The sequence below is a fragment of the Callospermophilus lateralis genome, chromosome 1 (assembly GCF_048772815.1).
Source record: "Callospermophilus lateralis isolate mCalLat2 chromosome 1, mCalLat2.hap1, whole genome shotgun sequence".
In the NCBI taxonomy this organism is placed as follows: Eukaryota; Metazoa; Chordata; class Mammalia; order Rodentia; family Sciuridae; genus Callospermophilus; species Callospermophilus lateralis.
The window spans coordinates 16201369-16226786 of record NC_135305.1 but is presented as its reverse complement, the minus strand read 5'-3'; the positions used below and the strand labels follow the sequence as shown (position 1 = coordinate 16226786).

The 25418-nt window shown below is 41.6% G+C and overlaps 1 protein-coding gene across 2 annotated transcripts in view; it reads right to left on the bottom strand.

Moving 5' to 3' along the window:
• Kiaa1549 (KIAA1549 ortholog) overlaps positions 1 to 25418 on the bottom strand; it is a 137479-nt gene that overhangs the window by 9832 nt on the left and 102229 nt on the right. For both annotated transcript variants that reach the window (XM_076832779.2, XM_076832785.2), the window contains exons 14-17: positions 24483 to 24706; positions 23357 to 23510; positions 11956 to 12276; positions 3366 to 3412 (exon numbers count right to left, since the gene is read on the bottom strand). In XM_076832779.2, the coding sequence (XP_076688894.2) occupies positions 3366 to 3412; positions 11956 to 12276; positions 23357 to 23510; positions 24483 to 24706 (746 nt within the window). The remainder of the gene's footprint in view (positions 1 to 3365; positions 3413 to 11955; positions 12277 to 23356; positions 23511 to 24482; positions 24707 to 25418) is intronic.

The window sequence follows — 25418 nt, the reverse complement described above, 5'->3', positions numbered from 1 at the left end:
ATATTTCTTAGAAGAGTATTTTAATAGCCTTTTTAGAAAGTACTTAAATAATACTTCAGATATTCTTCTTGAGACCACACCAAAACTTAAGTGGTAATTCCTTAAGGATTAGTTGCATTGCAGGATCTGAAACAATATCAGATGGCTCTGTCTTGACTTTGAGTGGATCTTCAACCCATGCATTTACCATTTGGAGAATACTAGTTCACTGAATTACAAAGACATTATGGACACTCACATGCCTAATTCTACAGTATCAAAAATTCCCCTGCTTCACTGGCACCACCACGCTCATCCAGAAGAGTGCTAGGATGCTCCCAAGTTCCACATGGCAGACAAAAGGTTCTAGTCTAATTTTCACTTGAAAGCTCAATTTTATCATTGACAAAAAGACTGTCAGTTGTTTTTCTTGAAGTAAGAAGTTCATTTCATTCATGTTCAACACAGTGATAAACTCCCAAGTCTGAACATGATGTTCATCAGTTGTTTAAATAGAAAGCGAGGAGGCAGTTGGTTCCATTCAGGCGCAAACAGCAGAGCAAGTGCTCTCCTCCAAGATCCCATATTCAGCACAAGGGCCTTGTTTGTCCAGTCAGTACCTCCACTTTTGCACACAGACTATGAAAGACTCAAGGGCCTACTTTGAATAAAATTAATTTTTACTACTTCATCAAGAACATACTAACATAAAACTGGCTTTAAAAAAAAACAACTGCATTTTATCTGCAGCTACCGACATGAGATTTTTCTCCTTAGTTCCCTTTAAAGCAATGTGTTACATTGCTTGATTTTTTTAAAATGCTAAATCACCTTCACATTGCTGGAATAACTCCAATTTGGCTGTAAATGATATTCTTCTGTACATGTTGCTCGATGTGTTTGCTAGTATTTGGTTTCATGGTCTTTCATGTCTATATTCAAGAGTGAAACTGGCCCTTAACGTTTCCAGTCTTGCAATGACCTTGTTCTTATGTCCTTGTCCTTGAGGTCCAATGACCCTGGTCTCATTAAGTGACTTGAGGGTAGTCTTTCTTTTTCTACTTTTTATTAGTTTGTACAACATTGGCCTTTCCCTCCATCATGTTTGGCAGAGTTCACTGCTGCAACCATCTGGACCTGGAGTTTCCTTTATGGGAAGAATTTTAATTATGATTTCCATTTTTTAATAATTATATGATGATTCAGATTTCCTCTTTCTAGAAATTTTTCCATTTCAAATTTATTAACAAAAATGTGTTTATAAAATCTTTTAAGATTATGTTAATATGTCTTTTTCATTCCTATTGATGATTTGTTACACAGATTACTTTATCAAGTTTGCCAGGAGATTTGTTTTCTATTTTACAGTCCATATTATTTCCTTCCTTCAATTGGATATTCTTTGTTAACTTCTTGAGATGTGTAGTTAGATTGCTGATTTACAGCTATTTTTTCCTTCCAAATACATGTGTTAAGGGTAACAATTCCTTCCCCCAAACATTACCATAGATGATCCTACAACTTTTGATATATCGTACTTTACTATTCATTTTAGAATGTTTTAAAATTTCTATTGTGATTTATAAGTATATTATATGTTATTTAGCAGAGTACTGAATAATTTTTAAATGTACAAGGGTTTTCTAATTATCTTTTATTATTATTTCTTAATTTTACTAGGATGAACAAATATATTTTTATTTAATTTTTTTGAAATTTAAGATTGGTTATGGCCCAAAATATAGTAAATTTTTCATTATTTTTGTGTGTATGTTGTACTGAGGATTGAATGCAGGACCACACATGTTAGGCAAGTGCTATGCCAATGAGCTATATGTCTCCCAGCTCTTAAAAACAAAATGTGTTTTAAAGAGGTATGCTGGGCATGGAGGCACATGCCTAAAATCCTGGCTACTCAGAAATCTAAGGCAGGAGGATCACAAGTTTGAGGCCAGCCTCAGCAATTAAACAAAGCCTTATTTCAAAACAAAATACAAACGTCTGGGGATATAGCTCAGAGGTAGAGCACTTACCAAGAATGTGGGAGGCCCTGGGTTCAATCCCCAGTACTACCCACCCCTAAAAAAAATGGTGTGTTGTGCAGTATTTAACATTCCATGTTTTATGTATATCAATTAGCTAAAACTGATTAATCATGTTCAAATCTTCTATATCCTTTCCATATCTTTATATTTTTGACATGTCTTTCATAAGTCAAATACCCCTTTTTAAAATCCAATATAATGATATTGGTCTTTTAATTAGAATATATAGCCATTATCATTTAGTGAAACCACACACACACACACACACACACACACACACCCTTGAATATAGATCTCTACCATCTTATATTGGCTTGCTGTAAGTTCTGCCAATTTCATGTTCTTTTTTCTCCTATTTATTATCTTCTTTTGGGTTATTTTAAAATTGTTTTCTTTCTTCTTATTATATTTAAGCATTTTTCGCACTGTTTTAGTTAACCTAAAAATTACACCAGAATTATTGACTTAACAATAGTCTAACACAAAGTGGTACTTTTATATATCTTCCCAGACAATAAAACTGAACTCCATATTAAGCATATTAAGTATAATTGTAAAATCTATGTTTGACAGCTCCAATATCTGGATCCCCTGTGGTTCTGCTTTTGTCTATTGCTCCTGATTTTATTTTCAACTGTGTTTTCTTTTCTTCTCATATGCCTGGTTGTGTGCGTGTCCCTGGGTGACATGTACTGTAGAAATAGTATAAGGCCTGGAGTGTATTAACCATTCTGAGGGGGGCACTCACATGTGTTCTGCCAGAGAGAAATCCCTCATTAAAATTCAAAGCTGAACATCAATCTCTGAAGGGACCAATCTGCCTATGACCCACCCTTTCTCCCAGGGCCTAAGGATTAGAACTCAAAACCTTGGGTGTTTATCAAGGTCCTCTCCTCCCCCCCCCCCAGCCCCCCAGGCCTATACACAGTCTCTTAGAGCTTCATCCACTTTCTCAGCATCTCAGCTGCCTCTTCTGGAGTCAGCAGATGCCACTGGGAGAAAAGTGACCCCAAAGCAGGGCTCACTTCTCTGGGTTCCCAGATCTTGGTCCCACACTGCTGCATAGCTCTGTTAGCCCTTGGAGTTTAAAAAACAATTAATATCTTATCTAGCTTTTCCAGGTGTTCCCAGCAGAAGGACTGGTTCAAACTCTCTAGCCCGTCATTACTGGAAGCAGAACTTAAATCCTAACTTTCCCCCCTCCTCTTCTGGTTAGATCAAGGGAACATATAAATCACTTTTACATCTCTGCTCATATTAGTTAAAAGACATGGGTTTACAGAGTTTAAAAAGAGCAGCCTACAAAACAAAGTCATAATACATTCTGTTCTGAAACCTTACCTTGGCAAAGGGCCAGAAGGGGGAGTCATCCCATAGTCTTCATATCTCTGGAAGAAATTCAAAAGGACATGAAGACTAACATTCAGTACTTATTATAAAGTGACAACAGCAAACTTATAAACTTGGGCTTGCAGGATCAACTTTCGGGAGAATTATTTTCTCATTAAAGCTTAGCATGCTCCTGGGGCATTCTGCCATCCAGCAAGGGTTTCAGTTTGGGGAACAGGGCTACCAGGCTTTAGAGAAGACACAACTCATTTCTAGGTCTTTTCTATATCAAAAACTAAGACTGTGAATAATAGACAGGTTTTCTGTGCCTGTTCACCCCTAGTCTCCTTCTCTATGAAATTTATCTTCTGCTAGAAGGTAGCTTAACTGGTCACGGTTAGTATGAAGCACACGCTCCCCGCCCCCAAATCCAGGGAGCGACCAGCAGCAATTCAAATATCTCCCAAACTAAACCATCAAATGCTGTACCATGTTTAGAATACTGTAAAAACAGAAAACCAGAAATTAGAAGGAAACCCAAGATTAGAGACTAGAAGATGAAGGTGGCCCCTTCGTTTCTGACCATTTCCTGGGCCACTGTGAACAACTGCTTGCCTGTAATCAGGAACTCCCAGGCCTGGCTCCTGGGGCTGTACTGATTCTAGATCTTTCTTTTTTAAGCTATAATTTTAGTTTTTCTCAAAAGTCCAGGCTTTTCCCCCCACTACGCTGTGCTGCCCAGATTTTCCCAACGGGTCTTTCCCCATTGGACAAATCTCTCCTCTTAAGAGGGAAAATAGAGGCCTTGGTGTTAAGAAGGTCATATGATATAAGGATGTCTATGATGGTTCTGGAGAGATGTGTAGATGGGAAACCGTGGTGGAACTGCGTCCCCTTCTGATCTTCTCTGACTCAATCCCCTTGGCGAGATTAGAACCTTGTAGGTTCCCAGCTGAGGAAGATAAACTAGAGGGGGTGACAGAGAAAACGGAAAGATGGCAGAAGAGCAGTTTTGATTCCTTCTCTGAATGACTAAAGAAAAAGCTGAGACTAGATGAAGATTAGCCGTGGTGCCCACCCACCTCCAGCATGGTTCAGGGTTTTAAAACACATTCATATGCATGTTTGTTTGTGTTGCTTTTTTTTTTTTTTTAATCAAGACTCATCACTTTCCCTATCAGGATTTCAGGAGATCTGAGTGATAAACCAACAGAAAAACCGTGGGGAAAAAGCTGCCCATTTTTATCCATGGTACTATTGTGGGTGAGGCATTTTAACCTACTGTCTTCAGAAAGAGGATGTTCTGTGCTGAGAGACAGGGAAAGTTAAAAAAAAAAAAAAAAATCCCTGACAGAATTACTGTGATTGTGTGTCAGGTATTTACTTTAAATGAGTCACACTTATATAAAAGGCTTGGAGGACAAAACTGAATTTTAAAGTTTTAATCAGCTATGTCAATACAAGTCTCATTTTCATTTCATTCTTAATCCATATAAAACACAGTCCAGTCAAATGTGAAAGGCGGGTCAAATGGCTGGAGCCTGGGACAGGCCTGAGGTGGAGCCACCAGGCAGCAGAGTCAGCTTGTAAAAGACCTTAGCTGGCACCGAGGCCTGCACAGCGGGTGACTCCCAGAGTGGAACTCCACTCGGGGCAGCAGGAACACCACATCCCAGCTGCCTGACTCACTGCTGCCTAACCCACACCGCCCTGCTGGTAAAAAGGAGCACAATGTCATCCAGGGGAACACAGAGGCTCACGCGGTGACTGAAGGCACCTGAAACCCACATTCCTGTGGTTTTCACTGTCAGAAGAAGCAAATAAAGGGTGGTTAGGTTCGTCCTGGCAACAAACTAGTAACTTTACCACCAGTTTATCAACATGCTGAAATGTATATGATTCTGGTTTTCCACTAGATTAAATCAATACCACTCCCATGGAAAAAATATCAGGGTGACGTCAAAAAGTCCACAATTAATTTTTTTTTTTTTAAAGTCCACAATAAGAAATATTAGAATGCATTTGAATTCATGGTTGAGATGGTAGATTAAGGCATTATCATGGAATCTTTCATCCCTAACACCCAAGAACCAGGAACAAATAATAAAAGTAGTAACACAAATCTGTCAAAAATAACTGCTAAAAATTCGTGCAAGTGAAAGAGAAGAATCATGCTATAAATGGAGAAAAGCCGCGGCCAAGGGAAAAAATGATTCTCGCAGCACAGTGTGGCTCCTGATCCCACCCAAGAGCAACCAGAGGTGCACCTCCACTCAGACAGGGGCTGACTGGGGGGCGACCTGGCAGTCTGGGGCTGGGAGCAATAGGATCAAGGAAAAGCCTGGGGGCAAGCAGAGGTGGTCAGCAGTGACCAAGTTCAGGTCAGAAAGTGAGATAAGGGCTTTCGTCTTGGAAATCTCAAGACTAAGCAAACAGGCTCTTGGCAGATCTTCCTCCTCATCCCACGAATGTCTCCGAGGTGTAAGTCCTGCAGCAGCTTGGCCTTCTCAAGACCCCAAAATACATTTCACTTGTCACGGGCAGGCGGAGCTGTCTGGACCCCTTCCAGACAGAGGCTGGGAAAGGATCAGGAAGCTCCTGAGACGATCCTGAGGAAGGTGGCGCCCACTAGTGGACAGATTGGAGAGGAAGCTCCGCTGGCTCTGAGTACTCCCAGGGCCGTTCTCTCTCTGTCCTTGTTAATGGGGGGGCTATCACATTTCAACTGCATCTCTCACCGCACAGCACCTGTCAGGTGTCCCCTTGCCTCAGTCCCCTGATAGAACCTTAATTCTGGATCAACCCCACTGTCTGCCTTCTCGGCCTCACACCTGGGTGTCCCATGCTGAACCACAAGGCCAGATGGAGAACTCTCACTTAGGCCACTATAATTTCCTGAGGGTCAACCTCAACAGGGACCTCAGGCTGTGTCTCCAATCTGTGATCTCTCATTCTCCACAACAGGCATTTTGGATCCCGACTCTCCCCCAAAACCGCCGCGCCCGCCACACTTCTTCCCTCCTTCTCAACAGACAGCTCTACCCTCCCCACGGGGAGCACAGAAGCCTTGAGATGTGGCTCCTCAGCTTCATGCCACCCAACCTCTCCTTCCTGCCCCAGTTGAGTTGGCAGAAATACGTCCCCTCGTTTCTAAACACAGTTCCTCCCCTGGTGCCCTCGACCCATGGCATCAATCTTCTTCCATGCTGGCTCCATGTAGCCAGCAATTAAACAGGTGGAACCTTCTAGATTCTTCCTCTCAACTCCATCCACACCAGTCTACTGGCTGGAGCCACTGACAATCACAAAGACTGCTCCACCAGTCTCCCAACCGTCCCCCTGCCTCTACTCTTGTACTGACATCACCCTGCAGCCCAACGGGGGACAAATCTTTCACAGTGGCTTACCTAGTTACGTCTCCCATCTGCTCAGAGCCCTTCAACGTGAAGGTGTCACCCTTGGGATGAGGTGGGCACTATGACTGTGGGCTTCTTGCTTTCTCTCTCCTGCCTCATGAACCACCCCTTCACTGCCCCTTCTGTATGAAATGCTAGAGCCAATTCCATTGTTAAGAACACATGGTGACTGGGCTACAGGGTGCCCAGATACCTGGTTGAACACTATTTCTGTGTTTACTGGGTGGACCCAGTAAAGAAAGTGGCTTCCCCCGTGCAGCTCATCTCAGCTACTCCACTGATGGCCTCAGTAGAACAAAAAGGGAGAAGAAGGTGAGGTGGCGCCCCCTCTGCCTCCTGATCCTGCTCTTGGAGATCCTGGTTTGCAGGCTTTCAGATTCGGCTCAGGCCTCAGAACACCCCTGGTTCTCCTGGTCCTCCAGCCTGCAGACAGCAGATCATGAGCTTCTCAGCCTCCACAATCAAGTGAGCCAATTCCTTATAATCAGTCACTCTTTTTATTTATTTATTTTTTCATATCGGAGATTGAACCCGAGGTCTTAACCACTGAGCCACATCCCCCGCCCTTTTTTACATTCTATGATGAGATTGGGTGTCACTGAGTTGCTCCGGCTTTGAACTCATGATCCCCCTGCCTTAGCCTCCTGAGCTGCCAGGATTACAGGTGTGCATCATTGTGCCCGGCTAAAATCAATAAATCTTAATCTCTCTCTCCACACACATGTCATAGGCTCTGTTTCTCTGGAGAATCCTAGCTAATATACATGTCAAGCACACTGGGGGAAGAAGTTTTTAACACCTTTATTGAGTTGTAACTAACATACAATAAACTGCACATATTTAAAGAATGCACTTCTATAAGCTTTGATGTAGGACTGTAACTGTGCATTACCACCACAATCAAGATAATGAACACAGCCCTCACCCCCAAAGTTTCTGGGTGCCCCTTTATAATCCTTCCAACTCATGTCCCCACCTGACACATTCCTGGGCAACCAATGATTGTTTTCTGTCACTACAGATTCGTATGCCTTTTCTAAACTTGTATTTCAACGGAATTGATTAGCATATATTCATTTTCTTTGGTCTGGCTTCCTCTACTTAGCATAATTATTTATGAGAGTCAATTAATGTTTTTGTCTGATTCAATATTTATTTTGGGGGGTGGTTCTGGGGATTGAACTCAGGGACACTCAACCACTGAGCCATATCCCCAGGATCTCATTGAGTTGCTAAGTACCTCGCCGTTGCTGAGGCTGGCTTTGAACTCAAGACCTCCTGACTCAGGCTCCCGGGCTGCTGGGATTACAGGCTTGAGCCACCATGCGTGGTTAATAGTTCATTTTTATTACTGAGTAGTACTCCATTATATGGACATACCACTTTTGTTTTTCCATTTCTATGTCTTCTTTGATGAAGTTTTTATTGGGTTGTCTGTACAATTTGAATCTTTTCTATTTATTGAGATTAGCTTTGTGGCCCAGAATATGTTCCATTTTGGTAAAAATTCCATGATTGAGAGAACGTATATTGTGCTCTTGTTAGCTGCCCTGTTCTCTATATGTCAATTATTTCAAGTTGGTAGTGTTATTCAATTCACTTCTATCTTAGTGATTTTCTGTATACTTGTCCTACCAGTTATTGAAAGAGGAGTATTGGAAATCTCCAATTTTAATTGTGGATTTATATTTATGTGTAATTCTATCTGTTTTTGCTTCATGCAAATAAACATTTAATATTTTGTCTTTATTTTGGGTTTTTTGTTTGTTTGTTTGTTTGTTTGTTTGTTTAATGATACCAAGGATTGAATCCAGAGGCACTTAAACACTGAGCCACATCCCCAGCCCTGTTTTGTTGTTGTTGTTTTTCTTATTTAGAGACAGAGAGTCTCACTAAGTTGCTGAGGCTGGCTTTGAATTTTCAATCCTTCTGCCTCAGCCTCACAAGCTGCTGGGATTATAGGTGTTTGCCACTGTGCCTGGCTGAGATTTTTTCTTCTTGATGAAAAGTGACCACCATGTTATTATGAAATGATCCTCTATGCTAGATAATATTCTTTACTATAAGATCTCTTTTGGCTGATAGTAATAAATCCACTCCAACTTTTCATGATTAGTGTTAGTATGGCATACCTTTCTCCATGCTTTCAACCAAGTTTGTACCTCTGTATTTAATGTGGGTGTCTTGTCGCCAAGCAATTGTTTGGATCTTGCTTTTTATCCACTCTGACAAGCTTTGCCTTTTCAGAGGCAAAGTAAGGGTCCAATTTCTTTCTTCTGCATTTGGAAATTCAATTTCCTCAGCATCATTCATCGAGGAGACTATCCTTTCCCCTACTGTGTCCTGGTGCCCTTGCTGAAGATCAACTGACCACATGTGTAAGGATTTATCTGGGCTTTCTGTTCTATTCCATTGATTTGTGTTTCGGTCTTCATACAGTATCATACTGCTTGGGTTACTGTAGTTTTGTCATATAACTTTAAAACAGGAGTGTGATGACTCCAGTCTTTTCTTTCTCAGTATTGGTTTAGTCATTATTTCCTTAATAATTTTTTGTCTCTCCCGCTCTCTGAGAACTCCAAATGTCATGTGTATTCGTCCACTTGAAGCTCCTGCACAGCTCATTAATCATGTTTGTGTTTTTCATTCCATTTCCTCTCTTGGTTTGACAGTATATAATTTTTATTACCATATATTCCAAGTCCACTAATCTTTTCTTCTGCAATACCTAACCTGGCGTTGATCTCACCCCGTATATTCTTCCTCTCAGATACGGAGTTTTCATCTCTTAAGTTTGATTCGTATCCTTTAATATCTTCAAGGACTCTAATTAACATGCTTGATCTTTCCTCTAGCTTCTTGAATATATGAAACTACATTAAAATAATCCTTTAAATACCCTTGTTTGCTATTTTTATCATCCATGTCTTTTTCTTGTTTCTGTGCTTATCTAGTTAGCTTTGATTGGATGCCAGACATTATTAATTTTACCTTATTGGATGCTGCATATTTTTGTTTCTATAAATACTCTTGAGCTTTGTTTGGATTCAGATTTTACGTTTGTCTGCTTTGTTCAGTAGAACTAGAGCGGCTTTAATCTGGGGCTAACTTTTCCCACTCCTGAAGCAGAGAAAAACAATACAAAGGTGTGGACACCACAACTATGAGGTATCTCAATCTAAATTGCTCCCATACCCCTTTAGAATATATGCAGTTGTTAAGTAGAAGAGCAATTACGTAGGGTGTACTCCATAAGCCTCACTGGATACAAAACAACTGCCTGACCCACTAGAAGGACCCCACTCTTGTGAGACCTTCGGAGAAAGTGGGATCATGTCCTAAAGGCACCTCTGTGAACTCTAGCTTTTCCTCCCTGGACTTCCAATCCATCTCCTCAGCTCAGGCAGACCCCTGACCTCTGCCTGGTCCCCCTCCCTGTGTGATGGCCAGAACAACAGTAGGACTCAACTTGCTGCTTGGCAATCCCTGTCCTTTGTCGCCTACTACCCAGTGTCACAAAAAACTACATATTTCATTCCGTTTTTCAGTTGTTTCAGTAAGGAAGACATCCAGGACCCATTCTTCCATCTTTTCCAGAACAGGAATTTATCCACAGGTCTTTATTTCTGTGTCTCTGCCATACTTCCCGCTATGTGAAAAATTATTCTCTGACGACCACTAATTATCCTTTAGACAGCAACTCAGATGCCATTTTATCCAGAAAAGTCTTCCTAAACTCCTCGAGATTCAGCTAGGTACTCTTCCACATTGCCTCCTCTCCATGGCACTGACAACAGTGTACTGGAATTACTGTTTTGGTTCCCACTGGAGTGCAAGAGCTAGAGCGGAGGGACCTGTGCTGTACACCACAATGTCCCCAACACCTAGCAGGGCCCCAGGCAGAGGTGCTCTGTAATGCACCTGCATGAAAATGCAAATGAGACCAGACAGCAACTGTACCCACACTTGTTTTATCACTGAGTTGTGTTCTGTATCAATCATTTCCTAAAAGATTATAATCCACCAGATGTAACCTTGAAGTAGTTTAACATCTATTATTAGAAAAAGCTAGATTTTCATATTAAAAACAAAAACAATGACACTGAATGGTACCCTCCCCCTGCCCATGGTACCAGCTACCCACGCTGCAAGCACTATGTCTCCCAGACCTGGAAGGAAACAATCTATTACCAAAGGCCTGAAAATTCAAACCAATTTCAGAGTTAAAAATTTTTTTACTGTCACTCAATAATGAGGTAGGAGTTTAAGGATATTAAGGTGATAGGGACCAGGTTATAAACCATCACACCTGAATAAGGGAAACAAAACTAGAAGGAGCCAGGGCTGGGGCTGGAGCTCAGTGGCAGAGCACTTGCATAGCACATGTGAGTCACTGGGTTCCATCCTCAGCACCGCATGAAAAATACACAAATAAAACAAAGGCCTGCTGTCCATCTACAGCTAAACAAACAAACAAACAAAAATTAGAAGAACCCATTATAACCTTTCCCAACTAATAAATTTAAGTTGTGGTCTATTAATTTCTCTCCAGAGTTAATGTTACCAATCGTCAGTCAAATCATTTCTTTTGAACTAAACAAAAACTACATGAACATTACTTTCTTGAGTGTTACTTTTTCTCCAAGTCATAAGAAGGCAAATTTGAAAGAACCAACAAAAAACGAGAAACATACACGAAGGGCGATGAAAAGGCAGAGGAAATGCTAAAACGTCAGCTCCCAAGGTGGGCGTTTGACATTTGTGAACAGTGCCCATGCCTGGACCGCTGCCTATGCTCCCAGACCCTCAGGGGGCCTCTCCAGGTGTTTGACCTCATACAAGAGGTTAAACAATTTGGATCCATTCCAAACTGCTCCAGTCTAAACTGGAGACGTGAGTGCAAATATGTTTTGACAGTTAAACTACCTCCATTTCATAACACAGCAAGGAAGATGCTTCTACAAAATCCTCTGAACTGCTCCACAAAATATCAGAGCAGCATAAAAGAACACTTCCAATATTAAGAATTAACCTAGCAGAAGATGATAAAAAGCAGGACCTATCATCCCAGTTTGAATTCTTATCAAATACAACCTGAGTTTTATGGGGAACCTGCAAGAGATGCAGTTAGGCAACAAAACTCCGTTATCTTGCCCAGGAAAGAATTCTAGCAGGTCAGAACTTACACTGCAGGGATTGTTGGCTGTCTGGGCTGGGCTGTAGAAGGACCCCCACTGGGTGGTTCGCCTTTCCTCGCGGGAAGGGGTGCTGTTCACAGGCAGGCTGGCTGGGACCCCCGACACTGCACCTGCTGCACCAGCCGCCTGGCTGCTGGGGGCCACGAGGGCAAAGGCGTCGTCCAAGAGGGAGTGCATGGTCTGGCGTGCCTCCTCGATGGATGGCTGGGGTGGGATGTACTGAGAGGCCGGGGTGAAGGGCAGGCCCGGATACCTGCCCAGTTCAGCTGAGGACGGTGTCTGCACATCTGCTGGGAGATCAGGATCAGACTACAGTGGGGAAATGACAAAGGAAGAAACAAAACACAGACATGAGCTTTTGTGGTGGCCCTGAAACAAAACCACAAGGCCCAAATGGAATCTATCGATTCTCCTGAAATTGAGGAAAAGATTTATCATAAGAAAATGTTTTAAATGACAGCCAAGGAATATGCATTACATTATATGAGGGATGCAGGGTTATATCAGAAAGAAAACAAAAATGTGGGAATATTCAACTCTTTTTTTTTTTCAACTAAACTGAACTATCTGAAATGTATTTTAGTACTTGAAAGTATACATTTTTACTGAAAGCCTAAACAGCCAATAAATATGATTCAAAGTGTACATTCTCTAAGAGACAGCACACCTGTACCACACACAACCTAATAGACTCAAACTTCATTAGTACATTAACATGAAGAACAGGAGAGACAAAAACCCCAAACCAGTGACCAGACCTTCAGTAGGAATAGTGATGAGGGGCCTCAGATCCCACTCATGGTATCCATTTCTATAGTAGTAGCAGGGAAAAATAATACAATATAATAATACAACAATAATACACTGCACCTACAAGGTATCTCCATCTAAATTGCTCTCATACCCCTTTAGAATATACAGAGTTGTCAAGTCTAGAAGAGCAATTACATAGGCTACATAGGGTGTACTTCATATGCCTTGCTATATACAAAACAATTGCCTGACCTACTAGAAGGACCCCACTCTTATAAGATCTACAGAGAAGGTGGGATTATCACCCTCCAACACAGTAAACTCTGAATCATGTACATTAAACATCACCAAAGAACCAGCAGGGAAACCATACTATGAAACACACTTGGACAACAACTCACAACAAACAGATATCCCAGAACACTTTGCCAAGAGAAAGGACCATAAGGACCTGACATAAAAGTAGAGAGAAATCCATCCCAACAGATACACAAATCTCAACATAGGAATACAATAAATATGAAAAAAAGGTAACATGACACCTAAAATTTGTAATTCAGCAGTAACTGACTCCAAAGATAGAGAAATGGATGAAATAACAGATAAAGGATGATTACAAAATAGATCAATGAATTTCAGGAGAACACAGAAAACAACTGGATAATTTAAGGAAATCAATACAGGGTATAAATGGAATTCAAAAAAAGAAATAGAGATATTAAAAAAGAACTAAATAAAAACCTTAGAAATGACAGGCACAGTGAATCAAATGAAAAATTCAGTTGAGAGTCTCTCTACATAATAGACCAAGTAGAAGACAGAATCTCAGAGCTGGAAAACAAAGTGGTTGGCCTTGAATATCCAAACAATAAAGCAGGAGTAGAAATTTTGATCAGAATATACAAGAATTCTGGGACATTAAGAGACTAAACTTGAGAATCATCAGCAGCAAGGAAGGAATAGAAATACAGGTCAATGGCATTGACAAGTATTTTAGTGAAATGATAGCAGAAATTTTTCCAGACCTTGGGAAAGAAAAGAATGTCCATATATGAAAGGTGTTTATAATCCCAAATAGAAAAGATCAAAAACATCCTCTCCATTATATGTTATAATTAAAATGCTAGATATACAGAACAAAAATAGAATTTTTAAAGCCTCAAGAAAAAAAATGTCAGATTACATTTAGAGATGAACCAATCAAAATAACATCTGATTTCTCAAAACTCTAAAATTGAGGAGGGCATGGAAAGATGTGTTTCAAGCCCTGAAGGAAAATAACTGTATAGCAAGATTACTATATCCAGCAAAGCTATCATTCCTAACAGAAGGTGAAATAAAACCTTCGAAGATGAGCAAAAGCTAAAAGAATTCACGACTACTAAGCCAGTATTACAAAAGACACTTAAAGAGTTCCTAAACACAAGAGAAGATTTCAAAAATAGCAGAGCTCAGGAAAGGATAAATCTCATTAGAAGACTATTTAAACAAAAGAGACTTAGGATTGAATTAAACAATAGAAGTAAAGCAAAATGGCAGGAAATACTAAACAGCTCTCTATAATAACACTGAATATAAATGGTCTTAACTCTAATTAAAAGACACAGACTGGCAAATTGGATTTAAAAACAAGATCCAACAATATGTGTTGCACACAAGAGATATACACCTCTCAGGCAAAGACATTCACAGGTTGAAAGTTAAAGGATTAAAAAGTGATATTCCCTGCAAATGCAGCCTGGAGCAAGCAGGAGTATCTACTCTTATATTGGGCAAAGCAGACTTCAGGGTAAAATTAATCAGAAGAGACAAAGATCACTTCATACTGGTAATGGGAACAGTCCAACAAGAAGATATAATGATAGTAAATATTGTGCCCCAAACATCACTGTACCTAATTACATAAAACAAACACTACTCAACATGGGCTCAAATCCCAAAACAATAATATTGAATGATTTCAACACACCTCTCTTACCAATAGTAGGTCATCTGGATATAAAATCAACAAAGACACTTCAGACATAAAAAAATACTATAAATCAAATGGAATGGACTTAACCCACATTTATAGAATGTCATACACAAAAGCTAAATACACTTTTTCCCAGCCTCTCATAGAACTTTCTCCAAAATAGACCATATTTTAGGCAACAAATACATACACAAAAAATTATTGACATAATTACTTGTATTTTATCAGATCATAATGGAATGAAATTAAGAATTAAGAGTAAGAAAAACTACATAATGAAATGAAATTAAAAATTAAGAGCAGAAAAAGTATATAAACACATGGAGACTGAACAATGTATACTTTTGCGGGGTCAGGCAGTACTGGGAATTGAGCCCACAGGCACTCTACCACTAAATCACATCCCTGGCCCTTTTTAGTCTTCATTTTGAGACAGGATCTCACTAAGTTGCCCAGGTTCACCTAGAACCTATGAATCCTCCTCTTTCAGCCTCTTAAGTAGTTTGGATTTCAGGCATGCTCTACCACACCCAGCTGAACAATACACTTTTGAATGATGAATGGATGATAGAAAAAAAAAATCAGAGAAGAAATTTTTAAATTCTTAGAATCAAGTGAAAATGGAGATACAACATATTAGAATCCTAGGAACACTATAAAAGCAGTTCTAAGAGGAGAGTTTATAATTGAATATCAATATAAAAAAATTAAAAAGACCCCCACATAAACAGCCTAATGCTGCATATCAAAATCCTAGATAAACAAGAACAAACCAATCCAAAAGTAATGGAAGAAGGAAACAATTAAGATCAGAGTCTAAATTAATGGTAAAGAGAATTTAAAAACAATACAAAGGATCCGTGTAATAAAGAATTGGTCCTTTGAAAAGATAAGTACAATTGATGAACCATTAGCCTAACTAACCAAAAGAAGGAGAAAGTCCCAAATTAATAAAATTAGAAATAAAAAAGGAGGCATCACCACCGACATCACTGGAATTCATGGGATCTTCATTAGGGGCTATTTTGAAAACTTACACTCCAATAAGATGAAAAATTGAGAAGAAATGGGATACATTTCTAGAAACATATGACCTACCCAAATTGAACCAAGAGGATCCCTAATGTAAAAGGTCCAGCCAACATCAAGCAATGAGACTGAATCAGTAATCAAAAGCCTTGCACCAAAGGAAAGCCCAGGACCAGATGGATTCTCAAACTCTATCAGACCTTTAAAGAAAAACGAATACCAACACTCTTCACCTTATTCCATGAAATAGAAAGGGGATGGGGGGCACTTCCAAATTTATTCTATGAAGCCAGTATCTCTTGAAACCTAAACCAGATAAGGACACCTCAAGGAAAGAAAATTATATACCAATATCCTTGAAGATCATAGATGCAAAAATCCTTAATATTAGCAAATTACATTCAACAACACATTAAGATTGAATAAAAAGATCAAGTGAGTTCATTTCAGGAATATGAGGATAGGTCAATATATGCAAATCAATAAATGTAATTCACCATGTAAATAGAATCAAGGACAAAAATCATGTATTGGTCTCAATAGAGACAGAAAACTCAGCACAACTCAGTACCGATTCATGATAAAATCACAAAAGGAACTGGGAATAGGAAAAAACTGATCTCAAAATCATTTACGTTATACACAATAAACCCAAAGTCAACATCATACTTAAAGGGAAAAAAAAAATGAAAGAACTTCCTCTGAAATAAGGAACAAGACAAACATGTCCATTTCACCACTCCTATTCAATATAGTACTTAAAATGTTGACCAGACTAATTAGTCAATAGGAGGAAATAAAAGGTATGCCAATAGTAAAGGTAAAAGTCAAATTATCACTGTTTACAGAGGATCATATCTGATCCCATACTTAAACAATACAAAAAGTTCCATCAGAATACTTCTAGAGTTAATAAACAAATTCAACAAAGTAGAAGGATACAAAAATCAACACAGAAAAAATGGTAGCTTTTTATACAATAACCTGCTGAAAAAGAAATTAGGAAAACAATTCCATTCACAATAGCTTCAAAAAAAAAAAAAAAAAAAAGCCCTTGGGAATAAATCTAACCAAGGAGGTGAAAGACCTCTACAATGAAAATTACAGAAGACAGAAGAAAACTAAAGAAGACACAAGAAGATGGAAAAACCTCCCTTGTTCATGTAAAATGATTAAAATGGCCATATTACCAAAAGCAATCTTCAGGTTAAGCTATTTCCAGCAAAATACTAAGAGTCTTTAGAGAACTAGAAAAAGCACCCCTAAAATTCATAGGATAGAATAAAAATCTCAGAATAACCAAAGCAATTTTAAGCAAAAAGAGAAATTCTGGAGGCATCACAATACCCAGTTTTAAATCATACTACAGAACTATCATAACAAAACAGCACAGTGCTACCCTGTAAACAGACATGTCAACCAATGAAACAGAATAGAAGGCACAAAGACAAACCCACAGGATACAGTTATGTGATCTTTCACAAAGAAAGTAAAAACATACATTAGAGAAAACAGAGTCTTGTTAACTAATGGTGCCAGGTAAATGGGATATCCAAATGTAGCAGAATGAAACTAGGTTCTTATCTGTCACTCTGCACAAAAGTCAACTCAAAATGCATCAAAGACTGAGGAATCAGACCATAAACTTTACTACTGACAGAAGAAAACATAAGGTCAACACTCCAACATATATGAGTAGACAATAACCTCCTCAATAGGACCCCTAAAGCTCAGGAAATAATACCAAGAATCTTAAAATAGGATGGAATGCAATTAAAAGCCTTTGCACAGCAAAGGAAACAATTAAGAGCATGAAGAGAGAGCCTACAGAACAGAAGAAAATCTTTGCCAGCTGCTTTTGTGACAGAGGGTTATATCCAGAACATAGAAAAAATAAGTTTAAAAACCTACACACACATACAAAAAAAAAAAAAACCACCATAATAAATGACCAAATGAACTAAACAGATCCTTCTCAAAAGAAGAAATATAAATAGTCAATAAATATATGAAAAAATCTTCAACATCTTTAGCAATCAGGAAAATGCAAATCAAGACTATAGCAACATTTCATCTCAGTTCAGTTAGAAAGGTCACAATCAAGAAAACAAATAGTAATTAATGCTGGTGAGGATGTGGGGAGAAAGGAACACTTACTTACACACTGTTGGTGAGACTGTAAATTAGTACAAGCACTATGGAAATCAGAGATTGGAGATTTCTTAAAAGATTAGGAATGGAACCACCATATAACCCAGCTATACCAATCTTTGTATTCATACCAAAGAATGAAAAGTCAGCATATTCTAGCAACACCTGTAGACCTATGTTCACAGCAACACAATCCACAAGATCCAAGTTACTGAACCTGCCTATATGTCCACTGATAGATACAAGGATAAAGAAAATGTAGCATATTTATATAATGGAGCTTTATTCAGCCATAAAGGATGAAATCATGTCATTTGCAGGAAATTGGATGGATCTGAAGAGCATTACATGAAGTGAAATAAGCCAGACTCAGAAAGTCAAGGGTCGTATTTTTTTCTCGTATGTGGAAGTAGAGCGGGGAAAAGGGTGGGGATCTCATGAAAATAGAAGGTAGACCAGGGAAGTAGAAGAAGGGGACCAGAGAGAGGAAGGAGGAGAGGCCAAGGGGAGGTACTGGGGAATGAAATTCACCCAATTACGTCATATGCATGTCTGAATATGTAACAATGAATCCTACTATTATGTATAATTGTAATGCATGAATAAAAATTTTAAAAACAATTAGCGTATATTCTCAAAAAACACAGTCAATCCTCCATAGGTATAGAAAACAAAAAGTGCAGCAGTTGGGGGCTGGGGATGTGGCTGGAGCGGTAGCACGCTAGCCTGGCTTGTGTGCAGCCCAGGTTCGATTCTCAGCACCACATACAAACAAAGATGTTGTGTCCGCCGAAAAACTAAAAAATGAATATTAAAATTCTCTCTCTCTCTCTCTTTAAAAAAAAAAAGTGCAGCAGTCTATTGACTATTAACAGTAAGAAAAAATTGCTCTATATATTCCCTAAAAAAGGTCAAAGTCACCACCATTTTAAAACTATGTTCATGTTCATAAAAACAATTATAATACCTATTATAACTATTTGTAAAATAGCAATAATTAAACAATTATTTAGAAGCCATTTGTCTTTAAACTGGAGGCATCTCTGGATAACATGAGTCATTAAGAAAGGTTTAAATTATGTTCTATACCCTGGGTTAAGAGGCAGGAATCCAGGCAACAATTAAGATTTTTTGAAACTAACTTATTTCTCAATATTGCACTATGAGCAAAACATGGTCATAGAAGACGCTGTGTAAATTGTAAGAGACAAAACAGGAAACCAAAGGAGAAAGACTCCCCTTTGGTCTCAGAGGCTCCCAAGTCCAAACATCATGGTTTGGCAGATGCATCGAGAGAGAAGAGGGTGTGCCCCTGAGGCCATGCGGAAGAGGGACCACCTTCACCTAGAGTGCCTTGCTCATGATGGGTCGCGCCACCTGGGCGGGTCGGATCCCTCTACTGAGGAGCCAAGGAAGACACTCCCATGTCTGTCTGGGTCATTGATCCCATGACAAGGAAAAGCTCTACTCCACACATACCCTTAAGCTTGGCCAGCTGTCTGGATACTGCTTCCTAATGATCAAGCACTGTCCCATGGAAGATCACAGGTTATTCCCACCAGCACAAAGGACAGCCACTGCTTAACTCCAAAACACAGAAAACTGAACTACAAGTTGGCGAACCCACAAATGGCCCATAGACCTGCTCTGCTAGGCCTTTACTGTCTTTATGAAAATATATAATATTACAAAAATCTGAAAACTTCATGTGAATGCTCTAGTTTCTGGATTCAGACTCACACGGAAACAACCAACTACTGTTGAGAGTTCCAGCCCCCTTGAGATGGAGCAGATGTTCTTCTCTCCACAAAGTTCCGTCAGTGACCTCACTCTTATGCCTCTTGCATGTCTGGTCTCATCTGTTTCTCTAAAACTACAATATCTCCATAAAGGCTCTACTAGGGATTCTAAGTAAGGTCCTAAAAGGGGCTTCTGGTTTATGATGGATCTTCCATTGGAGGGAACTGTGTTCTTTTCCTTATGAGGTGGGTGAAGGTCCACACTTATAGCTCCTCCACACTGGTCCATCACCATGTCCAGCCTCCTCTCCAGCCCAGACCAACAGAGTAGTCACCTCTGAAACTTTGAGCCCCAAAATAAAAATTTCCTCTTCTAAAAATTGTTCTTATTGGACTTTTAGAAAGCCTTTGTGAATCTTCCTGAGAAGGCCAAGAGCCACGGAGCCATGACCCTGGAGCTTCTCTTCCTTGGTCACCTAGCTGTTTCCTCACGTTTTCAGAACTGGAAAGCCAAGAGGGTGCATTGGTTTTTCTATACCCCAGCCCCTAGCACAGTGGTTCATATGGAGACGTTCCCTAGGAGATGAAAAGCTGGGGCCTTCACAAGTGGAGGCTCACCCAGAATCCTTAAGTCAGAATCCAAATTCCATTTTCCTGAATCCTGGTTTGATAACTGTATTAAGGTGCAATGTTGTTCCCTTTGAGCAGATACACGTTTCTCTGTCCTTCTTCAGAACTACACGCCAACCTGTTCACCTTTAGACTTCAAAGATGATGGATTTGGGTTCCTATTTTGCAATCTTTGGTAGGCTATTCTAAGTGTGACCAGACACCTTGTTTTATTCAAGACAACCTTGGTTTACACCTCTTGCCCCAGTTTAATAATTAACAGCATTCCCTTTTACCCAAAGCGTCTAGTTTGGATGATAAATAACGTCAGGGGCCAAGAAGTATTTTTTTTTCTTCTTTTTATGAGATGGGGTAACATTTTTATGTTACCCAGGCTGGCCTCAAACCCCTAGGCTCAAGAGATCCTCCTGCCTCAGCCTTCTGAGTAGCTGGGACTAGAGGCAAGTGCCACCACATCTGGCCCTGACAAACATTTTCAGTAAAGCCAGATAATAAGTATGTTAGGGTTTGCAGGTCACAGAGTCTATCACAACTCTTCAACTCTGAAAAGGAGCCACAGATAGCACACAAACAAACAAGTGTGGCTGTCTTCCAATAAAACTTTACTGCACCTCCTAAAGTATGCATCTGGCTGGACTTGGCCTGAGGGCCACACAGCAGCCCTAGTTACAGGGAGTGAGGGGTATTTATTTCTCCAGTTTTAGGAGAAGAGAGACCTCAAGGGAAGATATTTTGAAGGGAAAGTGGAAAAGTCAAGATCACCGGAAGCCATGGAGGACCTGTATGGTTTTGAGGATGAAAAGCTACCTAAGAGAAGGTGAGTTCTGAGAGAGGCAATATCTTCCTAAGGATGCATTTCAGGATTTCTAGGGAGAGAAAGTGAAAAGTAAGCTCATCTGAGGAAGAGGAGTTTCCTTTGGGGAATTTTGAAAAAGGAGCCTCAGGGATACAGGCGAGCCGTGGTCTCCAGGCTGGTGTTCTCTCCACCAGCTCCAGGAGGAACCTCTGCGCTTTCTGTGAAGGAAAAAAAATGAAGAAGAAAGGGAGGGTCCAAGCCAGGTGTGATGGCATGAACGTGTGACATCCCAGTTCCTTGGGAGCCGGAGCAAGAGAACTGCATGAGCCCAGGAGTCTGAAGCCAGCCTGGGCAACATAAAAAGAGAAGCTGTTTCAAAAAATTTTACTTATTTAATTAAAAGGAGGGTCAGACCATCATGATGGAAGCTTCATTTGGGGTCAATGAAGGTGAATGAAGAGATCAAGAGAAGAGGAACTCAGAAGGGCAGGGGAGCAAGGCTCTCCTGGGGGGGCCAAGCACCCCAAGCCGCCCAGGGAAGTGGAGGGGAAGGAGGAATGCCCCTGCTTCAGACCGGCAGAAGTTGCAGGTGGCTGGCAATCTTGGATCCCCAGGGGACGGTGAGGTCGAACACCACTGGCGTCCAGACACTTTCCAAAGCCCCTCTGCAACACAAGAGCACCATCTGCTGCAAGAAGGCCCGGCGATGGCTCCTGAGGAGTGCAGCATCCAGAAAGACCCAGAGACCAGGGGACTCAATCCCGCTGAGGAGGAGGAGAGTGGTCCAATTTACAGACCTTCCAACTCTAAAATCGCAGGATCCTCATGAGGAGGTTATGAAGGCCACAGTCAGTCGACTTAAAGGACACCAGAAACATAGTAAGTTTCCAAAGAAAACCCATTTCTTTCAGGGGATCAGGGTTCAATCACACTTGGGCTCCATGACAGTACAGTTCTCAAACATTTGTGGTATTCTACTGAGGGTCAGTATTATTTGTGCAATTTAGGAGAAAAAAAAATAGAAACTTCAAGAAATGGCTGGTTGCATAAGTATCTAGACTGGTCATGTACATCACAAATGCCTTCCCCAAGGACAAGCCTTTTGCTAACTGCTCTCTAAACAAAGGATGGCTCTGTCCTTTCGCCTGCAGAAGGAGGACAGGGCCTGGGGCAACACGGCAGGGCTGCTCCCTGGCACCAGGCTGAGGCCATTGTGTTTCCCGGCACTGCCAGAGTCAGCTGTGTCTGGCTGTCCCCCTCTTGTGTCTGTACTTCTCACAGGCCCTCAGGCAGGACGGCTGTCCTACTCAATGGAGCCTGTGTGCATGTGTCTTAATGCTAGCAACGTCTGCCTCCAACACTTCGAGCAACTCTGTGCCTCTTTCAGTAATTTGAGTGAACAAAGCACTGGAAAAAAAAGTGTTTACTTCTTCGTTTCTTAATTTCTAAGTTCATTCTCCCATAAAAATAAGAAATGCATACATTACTGGTGTGAGGTGGCACACACCAGTAATCCTCAGGTACTCAGGAGGCTGAGGCAGGAGGATTACAAGTTTGAAGCCAGCCTCAGCAAGTCAGTGAAACCCTGTCTCAAAAAAAAAGGCCCGGGGATGTAGCTCAGGGGCAGAACGCTTGCCTAGCACATGGAGGCCCTGGCTTTGACCCTAATCCCCAGCACTGCAAAAACAAAAACAAGAAATGTATATAAAGGTTGAACATCCATAATTCAAAAATGTGAAATGTACCAGAATCTGTAACTTTGGGAGTTCTGCCCTGATGCTCACTTTTGGATTTGGGGGCATTGCAGACTTTGGATTCTCAGATTAGAGATACTCAACCAACAAAGTCCATACAAATATTCCAAAACCTAAAAAATTCCAAAATCTGAAACACTTCAGGTCCCCAACATTTTGAATATGAGATACTGAAGTCAGCAAAGGCTCAACAAATACATCATCTTCTTAGCACTCTGGGAGCAGAAGGGGAGCACAACCCTGTCTCCAAGAAACCAAAAAAAACTCACAGGGAGTAGAGGGGGAGGCAAACCTGGACACCTTCCCTGCCCCCTCCCAATTAACCTCAACCAGCTCCCATTCTGAGCCTGAGGACAGGGCTAGTTTTTCAGGGGTATTACCCAGCAGCCCCAGGTTGACAGGACAGGAGTGGCCTAGCCCCACCCACGTACTTAAGGGCCCTGCTGGCCCCGACATCACATCGATGTCCCTGGGGCAGCAGCCAGCACTGTTCATCATCCTTTCCTATCAGGGTCTTTTCCTTGAGCCCCACCCCATCTCCAGAGGGTTCGGCATTACGCACTGGGCATCCAATGTAGGCTGAGTTGTGCACGCCGGGAGGCCGTTTGTAGGTGCCATCGCTGTCTGTGGTGATGAGCCTGTCCTTCTCCGCATCAGCGGGGCATCCGTTGACCTGGTGTTTCCGGCGTGGCTTAGGAGAGCGTTTTATTCGTGAGCTGCCAGAATAAACAGAAATTATCTTCATGGGAAATAAGCCTCCTGCCGCTGAGTTACCCCCTCCATACACGAAGCATCTTCTGAGGGCCTACTATGTGCTAACCACGGTAAGACGCCCCGAGGAGACAGACACCATGGCAGCCCCAGTCTGGGCCCTGCAGAGCTGACCTACCAACAATCATGTAATCAGGACACTATCTAGTGACACAGATGGTTCAGAAAAGGGAGAGGTCAGGGGGAGCTTAATACCACCATCAGCAACTGGGGCCTGAACCAGATCTTGAAGAGTGGGATCTGAGGCTGGGCAGGGCCATGGGAAGCAAATGGGAGGCACAGAAACAGCATCCAATCAACCAAGGCCAGAAACGGGAGGCAGGTGAAGGTCTGAGGGAGCATGAGGGGCGGGAGGAGCTGCATGGAGAGGCCAGCCAAGCGCTCCAGACAGATTCCACAAGGCAGGCCACAAAACCCGACTCACATTGGGCACAGGAAGACATAAATGAGAGCCGTAATTCAAGAACATATGTGAGCCAAGGGGCAGGAGCTGGGAAGACCAGGGGAAGGTGAGACCCAACGCTCTGCAGGAGGCTGTGGGAAAATAAGTGAGATCCATCTGGACAGCTCGACAGCAGTACCAGAGGGGAGGGGAGGGGAGGAAAAGGCTGGCTGGAGCTCAGTTTTGTGTGTGTTCTTAAGCCCAGAGGATCCGTGCAGAGGCAACCGGAGATGCAGAGGAGAAAACCCACGGCAGCCTTCCGCATGAAGCGCCCCAGGCTGACCTTGGCCTTCCTAGAAGCAGAAATAGCCCTCCTGGCACAACCCTCCTCTTTCATTCTCAGGAACTTTCAGGAAAAAATGGACAGGGCCTTTTGTCCTGGGCCCTACCACACAGAGGGACATCCCCATCTGCCCATGCTCTTAGGGCAAGTCCCCATGCCCACCCCCACCTCCCAGGCAGGGCCCAGGCCCACCTCTTCCTGGGCTCTATGAACACCGAAGGCACGCTGGCCGTGGGGTCCAGGATCTTGTCGATCTGCATCTGTGCCCTGCGGTACACGCGGTGCCGTTCCTTGGTGTCGCCCGAGGACAGGTCGTCCACCACCGGGAACTCGTAGTGGCCGCGGCGCTTGGCGCGCAGCCGGATCTTGTTGCGATGGTGCTCGATCTCAGACTTGTGCCGCAGCGCTGTCTGAATCTGAGCAGGGGTGGCAGGGGGCAACAGATGGGTGTTCTCAGAGGTCTCTGGACATGCTATCCACCTGCCTTTTAGGCATGCCATGCTCTCCCCAACCCTGGACTGGCTGTCTATGGGCTCCAGGCAGGCGCTAAGGGAGGTGATGGAGTGATGGTGAGACCAACACTCTGCAGGAGGCTGGGGGAAAATAAATGAGATCCACCTGCAGGAAGGAGGGGCAGTGGCGTCCTCTACCCAAAGCAGGGGAAATGCCCAAACCTTGGAGTTCAGCTAGTGACAACTCTTGAGCACACACTTGTCTGATCAAAAGTTAGGATAGCCCCTGAGAACATAATAAATATTTTCCATACTCAATATTATCACTACTTTAGAGATTCTTAAAATAAAACTGACATTCAAGGAAGGTATGTGCATTATATTGTAGAATATCCATTTATGGATAATTACCCAGCGTAGGGAAACACATTCCCTGACGTGGGATCCCCTCCTCACAAGGAGTAACATCCTCAAAAATAGCAATCCCTTCTGCACATCTGCCAATGTGTCTAAGAGTGTCCCTGACCAGCATCTGATCTTTAAAAAAATAAGAATGTTTTAAATTGAGCACAGTTGTCAGCAGCTCATGCCTTTGTGACCTTTTGACACTATATCTTACACTCTTTTTAAAGCATTGACAAAAATCAGAATGTATTTTTTTTTTTTTATAAATATG